The 9,533-nt window shown below is 40.9% G+C and overlaps 1 protein-coding gene across 2 annotated transcripts; it reads right to left on the reverse strand.

Moving 5' to 3' along the window:
- Positions 1–3,696: 3,696 nt before the first annotated feature.
- LOC104593845 (uncharacterized) lies at positions 3,697–7,538 on the reverse strand. Of its 2 annotated transcripts, none has more exons than XM_010253876.3 (6): positions 7,064–7,538; positions 6,370–6,514; positions 5,328–5,588; positions 5,010–5,091; positions 4,660–4,793; positions 3,697–4,141 (listed from the first exon to the last, which is right to left on the reverse strand). In XM_010253876.3, exons 1-6 carry the CDS (start codon positions 7,285–7,287, stop codon positions 3,854–3,856), a joined length of 1,134 nt encoding a protein of 377 aa, XP_010252178.1. In that variant the 5' UTR covers positions 7,288–7,538; the 3' UTR covers positions 3,697–3,853. The 2 variants fall into 2 exon arrangements, with proteins under 2 accessions (XP_010252178.1, XP_010252177.1); XM_010253875.3 differs by having other exon boundaries at positions 4,660–4,856; positions 7,064–7,524.
- Between the last annotated feature and the right edge of the window lie 1,995 nt (positions 7,539–9,533).

A 9,533-nucleotide genomic window follows, 5' to 3' on the forward strand; every position in this document is an offset into this window, starting at 1 on the left:
CTGTTGCTGGTTCAAGTTGGGTTGTTGCAGTTGTTGTTGTTGCGGTTGCTAGTGTACTAGGGTGGCAAACCTCTCCTCCCATGTCCACATCTGAAGATTCGTACTACAGACGTATTGCACCAGTTCATGGAATTGTCGCACGTCGATCCCTGCGGGAACCATGAATGGCTCAACCAAAGGGAAAGGGGCATTCACCTAGTGCAGTGGGAAGGTTGGGTTCGGCACTGTTGGTACTCCGGGCATGGTTAAGGGCACTATGAACTGCCCGACGGTCACTAAGGGTACCTCTGGGTGCAGCTCTTGTCCCCAGTGACTTGCATGTTGTTGTTGTTGATTGCGGGCTGATTGTTGCTTGATAATGCCATTTGATCAATAAGGTAGCAAGGAAATGGTGAGATTACGACATTTTGTTTCAAGTTCCCACAAATGGCGCCAATTGATGTAACGCAATCTAGTCGCTCCCTGCTAGAAAACAGCTCGGACGTCAAATTGTTACGTGGCCGAGTTGAACTGCAAGACAAGTATATCAGAGGTCCTGGGGTATTTTACCCGGTGTGGGCACTTCGATGTTTAAGTTAGCGTAGGAGGTTTTTGAGTGAGCTGATAGCTTAAAATGCCAGTAAGAGAGCTAAATCACATGTACCTTGTAAGGATGGAGCTGAACCATTTATATAGGTGAGCTGTCGTGGGCCTCACGAAGTGTGTCCGAGATCACCAGCCCACGCAACCTGGAGTCCGTTCCGCACCCAAAGATGGACTCCGTTAAAGTTGATAAGGTTTATCCAGGTCCATCCAATTCGGACGGGATAGCGATAAGATATGTTGGCGTGCAGCATGATCCCAAGGAGATTGGGGACAACTGGCACACTTCTAGAAAAAGACTAGGTGGTACCTCGACAGGTCGGTGCATGTGCAAGCTGCTCGAGCCCCGGTCTTGGATGAGTGACCCAAGGTGCCCAAGGTGACTTAGGCTGCGGAGGTGTCCGTGGGTGCTGAGATGTCATCAAGTCGATAGGTCGCTCCACGTATCGTCATATCACAGGTCAGGCCAAATTATCCCTCCTCATAGCTCAGTTAGACGACCTACACAGTTTGGCATCCGAGCTGTCTGCAAGCAGAAAGCACTAGATCGCGCAAGTTTTCATCCGACCTACACAGGTCGGGCCAAGTTTTCATCCACTGGCGGCTCCCCTGTTCAGCGGTGGTGGAGTGTTTTTTCATCTATCTATTGTTTAAAAACTCTTGTTGTTTTGCTATGCTATTTAATGCAAGAGAGTTTTCAAATTCTTTTACAAATAACACACAGTGAGGCACTTTTTTGTAAGAATGACCAAAATCCATGTGAAGATATTCTTAGGACAAACCATTTTTAATACTGCCATAGCAAAGAACCACTAACCTTACACATTTTTTCAGTTCAGTTGTAATCAGTGTGAAAATAAACTAAGCAAACATTCATTCCGATACTCCATATTACATAACATACTGAGAAATATAATTTACAGGTGGAAATTCATAATGTGGATCTGATATTAATCCATGACAGCAAAAAATTACATGGAATACTAATTTCAATGAAACATAATACTCTTGAAAATCAATACCAAATAATCTCAACTGACATTGAGGAAATGATACCGAACAATCAAACAAAGGTGATTTTTGAAAAATCACCGATTCCAGTAATCACATATTTTTGAAAAAATCAGGATGAGGAATTGGCATCGATGCCAGACATCACCGCGATTTGAATTTAATAGAAAGATGGAGGGCTCTGTTTTGGATTACATTGCTATTATTATCTGGTTAATTTGGAAATAAAGAAACGGTTTTAATATGATATTAAACCATACCCAAGTGTTCTTAAGTGCCATAATGCAAGAAGTGAAAAGAACTTTACAATGAGGCTCATCGTAATTGTGCCTAGCTGAAAGAAATCTCAAAGATCATTGTTGTGGAAGATTCCAGGAGATTTTTAGTTGGCAGGTTTAGCCCTTGTGCTATTGTATCCCCTGAGTATTGTGTTTGCAATCAGGGAGTGTTGCCTCCTTGCTCAAGAATTGTTCTCTGTCCTCTAATGGAGGATATATTCAGATTGATAAGAAACAGTTAGTTTCTCTTTTGTTGGTAGGGAAGGCAAAAAGGTGGCTCATGAACTTGCAAAGCACGGCATCAATGGAGACATGATGACTCTAGTAGAACCCCCTGATTGGCTCATCGTAGTGTTGTGTTGCTGACTTGCTGCTAGGTTTCAAGGTGTTCGAGTTTGATGTCTTGTCAGTGGTGTTTGAGTCCATGTGTTTGTGGTTCTACAGTGTTCTGCTAGTCTTGTATTCTGTTTATGGTTGTATCTTTCTATTTGCTTTCTAATGAAGATCTTTAATCTTGATTACCTACAGAATATGGGCCTTAAACTGGTCATCAACCCATTAACCAAAGCTGGTGACAACTGACAAGTTCCTTGATCCAGTTACAACTTTGCCTAATCAATATGATGTTTGGCATCAAAGCGTTTCACAAATGGGCTCCAACTCACAAGTGATTCGTTTCATCAGTTTTTTGAATAAACACAAAAAAAAAAAAACAAAATACAGGATAAAGGCTGACTGGGCATTTAAGTGGGTGTTTGGCATCAATGTCATTTTCTGAGAATGAGAAAATGGCACCATATAGGTGCCACATCAGAGAAAACAGTGCTTCAAACAACATCTTCTTGTTCGGTACCGTTTTTTCAGAAAAAAAAATGTTACTCCAAATCACGCCTTGGAAATCAAGAAAGTATGGTATGAAGCAATGCCAAATTCAATGTTTTATAAGAAAAATGTGCATTGCTGCCAGCAGTGCAATGATGTAGCATCAATGTGACATCATCTTGAACGTATAGGCCATATTGAAAACATTGTTGCCAGCACTGGTACCAAATAAAACCAATATTGTTTTCTCGGAAAACAGCCTACGTGGCAGTACCGGTTACAAACAAAAAATAAGCACCATTTTCTACTCCACATACCCAGCACCGATGCCAAATACCTACTAAAGTGATTTGGCTTAATATTATAATATATTTATAATGACAACCTTGTGACATCTCATAAAAAAGTAGTCAGTTTTTTCACATTTCAATGTGCTATGTCAAGAAACGAAAGTTTGACAAGAAACCCTTCCTTTCCAAAATCCCAAAACTAATCATTGCAAAATCATTTTTTTTTAGAACAGGACTATCAAATACTATTTTTTTACCGATTCCGTTTAATCGCTGATGTGGCATGTATGACACATCAGCAGAAATGGAACACTTGTGAAATGCTCCAATGCCAAACGTCTACCAAAGCAGCTTGATGGAAAACTTCTGGAACCAGAGAGCCTTTTCTCACTCCATAATTCTAGCCATCCCTTCTTTGCCTGAAGATCTCTGAGTTGTCTTGGTTCTAGTCCAATCTCTGGAGTCTCTAAGGGGGTGTTTGCCAATATGAAATAGTTTTGTTTTCTAAAACAAAAACAATTGACATGTCAGCGAAAACAATACATTTTTACTGGTGTGGCAGTTGTTATTGCTTTAGAAAACAAAACCATTCAAATTGGAGAACCCCCTAAATGTCCCAACGAAGCTACTTTTTCTGAATGAAAATGCTTTTGAAAGTGGACTTATTTCAAAAATGTTCCCATGCCTAAATGGCTAAATTCATGATTATTGTGTAGTAGAGAATCTATCTGGCAACATTTACCATTTTGGTTAAATAGTACAAAGTTTCATAGATATATACAGAAAAAAAAATAAAGGAATTAGACATGCTACATAGTACAAACTGCAGTAACTGATAACCTGTAGTCAGATACACTGAAGCACCCAGAATCAGTTATGGTGTAATGAGTCATGCATGGCCTGGCCTTGTCCAACTTCGCTTGATGAAGCTTTATGTTTAGTCAGCTTCTTCAAGAAGCACACAACGGCAAGTTTTGCACCAATTGTTGAGTGACTGCGAGATAAGAATATGGCACCCCCAAGCAAAAGTAAACCATTGGCAATCAATTTCTTTGATGGCATTCTAGACAGTTTCCTCTCTCTAACATTGCCACTGACCTGCCTGCTGCTGGAACTAGAAATGGAGCTTTCTCGCATTGCTTCTAATTCAGGTGGGACCTAAAATGATAAAATCATATTTCATTAAAAATAAACTTATTGAGAGGCAATGTTAGGTGAAAACCTGGAAAGTCAGAATGTACTTTAGTAGCTTCTTCAAAGCAGCTCAATCAAAGTTGAAGCCCTCCCAAACGGGCTCCTAGTACACATTTTTTTTGTGGATACACATTTTATTCCTGTCTGATAATGTTTGACTTTCTGAAGAAAGATATGCAGCCATAAATTCTGAACTCAAAACTGCTGGTGAAGAAGTTACATTTCTCTTATATTTATTTTATTTCTTTCCTTTCATTTATTTTCGTTTTTCTTTTTTCTTTTTTTTTTTTTTTTTTTTTTGGGGGGGGGGGGGTCACAAGTTTTGAGACTAACAAGTTATATCAGAAAGTTGGACAGACCACTATTTTAACTTCTTCGGGAAAGAGAAGTCATCTGTCTAGGTTACGAGTTGATAAGTTCATTTAATTAAGTACCCTATCAAAAAGCAAGGGCAGTATCTGGAAATTTTAAAAACTCCTCACCTTCTGGATAAGAGTGACTGCAGTCATAGCTGATTTTGGAAGAACACAGCTTCTTGTAGAGTATTTGCGCAGAGCACTATCCATCTTACAAACATAACTCCATATGCCCTTGGCGAAGGCAAGTTTTGCCATTTCTACATTCAACCCAGCATCTTCTTGGTGAACCATTTTTATCTCACAAACATTTCTACCAGGTACTGTAATCATAAATAACAAACCTTTACATATCCTCTACAACAGATAGGCTGTCCAGAGACTTTTAACTATATATTCATATCCAAACTAAACTTAACCCAGTTTATGTGGGATAAAAAATAATGTATAGGATAAATAGCCAATCAGGCACTTGCCTTTCCTGATTCGCCACCCCGATCTGAAGAAGCGAACACGAACATAGTTCTTCCTTAGTGGTGCCAACACATGTTCACATTCCTAGCCATTACAGTCAAATGGGAAAAAGGAAGCATAGGAAAATAATCAGAAGGCACAACAGAGCATGAACATCAAAATTTAGGGAAAAAACTAATATAAAATATTTATTCATTGTGTTCAGCATCAATTCCACTGCCACCACAAACATTGACAATTAAAATATTGCCAATATATTAGAAACAGACGTTTTGAAAAGTAATTAGCTGTAGGGTCAAAAAGAATTCAATGATGCTCACCTTGATAAAACAGTAGTATGTCTTGTCTTTCCCTTCCCACACTCGCCAAGCCAAAATGTACTCTCTTGGTGTGAGGAGTGGGAACTTTTTGATTGAGCTGCCAATTTCTGTTCCATTAGATTTATCAATCTGCAATTGCATATGCTCTATCAACATCTTGTCCCACTGTTTTCTGTACTCGTTGTCCATGTAAAAATCTCTCAACAGTTCGGTGGAGCAGTTCTCAAATATTGTTACACTCAGATACTTCAGAGGACCATCCTACAGCAGTAAAAAGGGGTCTATTTTAGTGAATATTCACAAGCTTACAGCCAAACCTAGAATTCAACTGAATTAACTTAGTTGACTACCAGGCTCCAAGCCTCCAACAACCACCATTTACTTGGATTTCAAATAAAAACTGTGAATTTCCCTAACAACTTTCCCTCAATTTTCTGTTTCTCTCTTATATTTTGTCAAACCAAACACAGCCTTAAGTTGGATGAAAGTTTTAAATATTAATTGCTGTCAATATTATAATTATACGGTTAAATAAAGAGACAAAGATAAAGTACTCGCCATCAGAAAAAGAAACTTATGTACTCATGAAGTAGCATAAACTTGATTTTGATAGCAGAATTCATACTCCACAATCAAAATAAAAATAAAGAATAGATATATCAGCAAAATAAATAAAACAAAATAAGGTCAAAATAAGAGCAAACCAAATTTTAAGTTACCTCATACTTGTTCTCTCATTCCATGGAGTGAGTGAGTCAAGTTTTATGTTTTAAAAAAGTTCAAAAACCTAGAATCAAATAATCTAGCCATCCAAGGTGTTCAAGGAACCTTGCAAGAACAAGATTACAAACACTTCCAAGTTTCTTTTGATAGGTATAGACACTTAACAAGTTTACAAACAGTCTTACATCCAATTCTAAATTTTACAACAATTTTTGCACCACTTCACTGACTAAGCTTCAAAGCTTCCATGCAGATAGCCACCACATATATAGTCTAAATCCCATATACAGTAGGTGAAGAAGGATAATAGAAAACTAACCTTTGGCTTGCAGCATTTTGCATTGTATGATACGAGATTATTTCTTTTATTTATGACCTCATCCCATTTCTCCTTCTCATCCACTTTCCCATCCAAAGCAGTTATTAAATTTCTTAAGTCTTCATTAGATATAATCTGCAAACCCCTGCAGGAAAAAAGATAATTTCTATATCAGTTGCCGAAAATGAAAGATGCATGCAATCATCAGTATTGCCTCTTCTCTAACACCAGAAAATGTGAATTTGCATCAGATTAATAGCAGAAATACAAGATTATAATTGAATCAGATTGATTGGTTTATGCTAATTCTAGCCTCCAAGTGCCAAACCCAGAACCCAAATGCATAAACATCTATAATTACCTTACAGACTTCCAACCCGATAATTCGCAATTTATATGGGAAAACTGGTCCAATCCAATCGACGACTAACCAAACATAAACCTCATCAAATACTGGAAACCCAAAAATTATAAGAGTAAGAATAATTAGAAGGTGCGGTCCAATAATCCATCACAATACACTGCTGGGACAAAGAGGAATTAAGGGGCACTTCAGATTCACATATAAATCCACACAGTACAAGACATCATGGTACCAAAGATTGTACAGACAAGAGAGTTGAGCGAGGAAATCCATGCAATACTGAGAGATTAATTCGATCAAATTACCAATTTCACAAAAAGAATAATTTACTTGATTTGGGGATTTCCAGGACGGGAAACAGTTGCTTTGGCAGTTCTTGTAGATGAAAAGAATCTGAAACGTCTGCTGGCTAATGATCTGTACAATTGCCAGATGAAGATAAAGAGCAGGACGAAGATCGTGGCCCATCCGACGTGAACGTTCTCCCGCCAAAATTCGTTGGATCCAAAGAATATTCCCGTCAAATTCCATGAGAGAAACCAGGTTTTTCCCATCTGAGCTCAGTTGCTTTGCTTTTGTTAGAGAATTTGACTCCTCCAAAAATCACCTCTCTGGCGTGTGCGAGTTCTGTTTCAATAATTCACTCACTAACGCTATACTTACCTCTTTCAGACTCAGTTCTGCCATCTTCAAGATTAAGATGCGCTAGGTGCGTACTACGCATATATTCGAAATGCGCCCGGGAACTCTGACCGGAGTTCACAACTGTCACAGGGCTAATCGGCGAGGCCCCGTGCGGCACTCAGGTGGATCGAGTAAGCCTAAGAAAGCAAGCAATCACACACAAAAGGTAACAAAAATGGCACATGAATTAGTAAAAAGGTACTTTATATTGCAATAAATGGCAAACACAAGCATACAAATCTGTGTCAACGAGATCTTGTGCTTAACCTCGGTCTTGGCACCTCTCAACTACCTACCTCCCCTCAAAGAGTAGCTTAAGCTTTTGGTGCTCTGACAAAAGATTACATTGAAATATTGGAAAATCATACTATATAATTACAATAATGCCATCAGCAATCCCTATACAAAATACACATGTAGCCCCAGATGCAGAGATGGCTTGTCGTGGGCATGGCAAAGGCACTTGATGCCGCGAAAAAGTGGTCACTTGTGATAGTTTCCCCCACTCAATTCAGGCTTCGTCCTCGAAGACTATCTTTTGTATGCAACTTGAATTCAGGGTTCTTCAGATGATCCACGAACTTCTTCACTTCCAAGGCCTAGGAAAATGCTATGGGATAGGTTTGCTGTTGTTGAGTGTGATGGGGAAACCTATGGCCAGGTCCTAAGTTGAGTCATTAGCTAGCGGCTTGAAGGTAAGTGAAGTGTGGCTTAGATTGGTTTGCACTACTAGCTAAGGTAGGGATTGGAGCAAAAGATGAATCTAAGTCAAAAGGGTGTTGGATATTAAGTGATGTTCCCCAAGGTTCTCTCTTCACAGGTCTATTACATGGGTGTAATGGAGGCCGAATGTTGGGATGGTTCCTAGAGGATGAGAGTGGCACTCTCTTCCCAGGATGGTAGGTAAGGCTGATGTCGGAGTTGGCCTTGGGTCTTCTCTTCGGCCCGTTGGTGAAGGGCGTTGGCGTCTTATGCTGTGGATGCGGCTTTTGTTGACGCTGAGATGGCAGTGGCACTATCTTCTTGCTGGAGATGCCACGATCAGTTCTTATTGCAGTGATTGTGGTTGCTGCTGTTGTGCTCCCCGGAGACTCTTGATATGCGGATGGAAGTTGGAGTTGCAAGGCCGAAACTTGCTTCTTTTTCATATCAATAGATGCAATAATGTCGACCATGCAAGGTGATCGCTCGTCCATGATCAACAAGGTGTTGAGGTGAGGTGCTGGTGCGGCTTTAGCCTATGTCAAGAAGTCCATACCAAGGACGACAGCGAAGTCATCCATTTGTGCAACAGAGAGGTCAATCTCTTGATTCCAGGTGCCGACTCGGAGTCCAACTTGACAAGCCATACCTTCGATGGGTTTTGCACCTGTATTAACAGCTTTGAGTCAACCTGGCTCTCTTGAAATGGCCAAGTTGAGTCTCTTGGCCTCAACAATGGATATAAAATTGTGAGTGGCCCCTATGTCAACTAGGGCCCGGGTTGGATTCCCGCCGAGGTATATGTCGACGTACCTCAGTCCTCTCTTGACTGAGGCGGTTCCCAGTGGGGAACTGGGAGGGTGTGAATGACTTCCTTGTGGCTCGTCGGAGGAGCCGAAGAGCAATCTACAACGAAGAGGTAGCTAAGTGGGGGGCAATGCAGCCTGGGGATCTTGCCACGCTCGCCGCCTCTCACTGTATGGTGGTAATGGTCCTTCTCTTCTCCTCCGTCTTTCGCTTCCTTTTGCTGTCCTTTGACTCCAGTCTTTTGTTGGTAGGTGAACACTGCCATACACACCATGGCCCTCCAGACGCACGTCCACTCCTGCGACACTCGTAACCAGAAGGTCAACGTTCAGAAGCTCCAGGGCGAGCTCCTTCACACTCGCAAGGGGAGCGAGTCCCAGGAGCTGCTCGTCTGAGACCAGGAGGCGCAGATTGCCAGGCTTTCTGAAGAGAGCGTGCGCTACAAGGAGAAGTCATCGAGGGTGGCAGCGGAGAGGGAGCTCCTTTGCCAACAGGTTCGGGACTTGGAGTCCACTCTTCTGGACCGAAATCAGAACTTCGACAACATGGTGAAGGCCGAGCGGGAGAGAGCGGTCTGGGACTTCAAGGACTCTCAGGAGTATCACAA

This window comes from Nelumbo nucifera, chromosome 5 (assembly GCF_055504915.1).
Source record: "Nelumbo nucifera cultivar China Antique chromosome 5, China Antique-T2T, whole genome shotgun sequence".
In the NCBI taxonomy this organism is placed as follows: Eukaryota; Viridiplantae; Streptophyta; class Magnoliopsida; order Proteales; family Nelumbonaceae; genus Nelumbo; species Nelumbo nucifera.

Coding starts and splice junctions, on each gene's coding strand:
- LOC104593845 (XM_010253875.3), bottom strand. CDS start 7,287: ATGGGAAAAACCTGGTTTCTCTCATGGAATTTGACGGGAATATTCTTT. Junction 6,515..7,063: donor CCTGGAAATCCCCAAATCAA/GTAAATTATTCT, acceptor TTTTTCCTGCAG/GGGTTTGCAGATTATATCTA. Junction 4,142..4,659: donor CAGTCACTCTTATCCAGAAG/GTGAGGAGTTTT, acceptor TTATCATTTTAG/GTCCCACCTGAATTAGAAGC.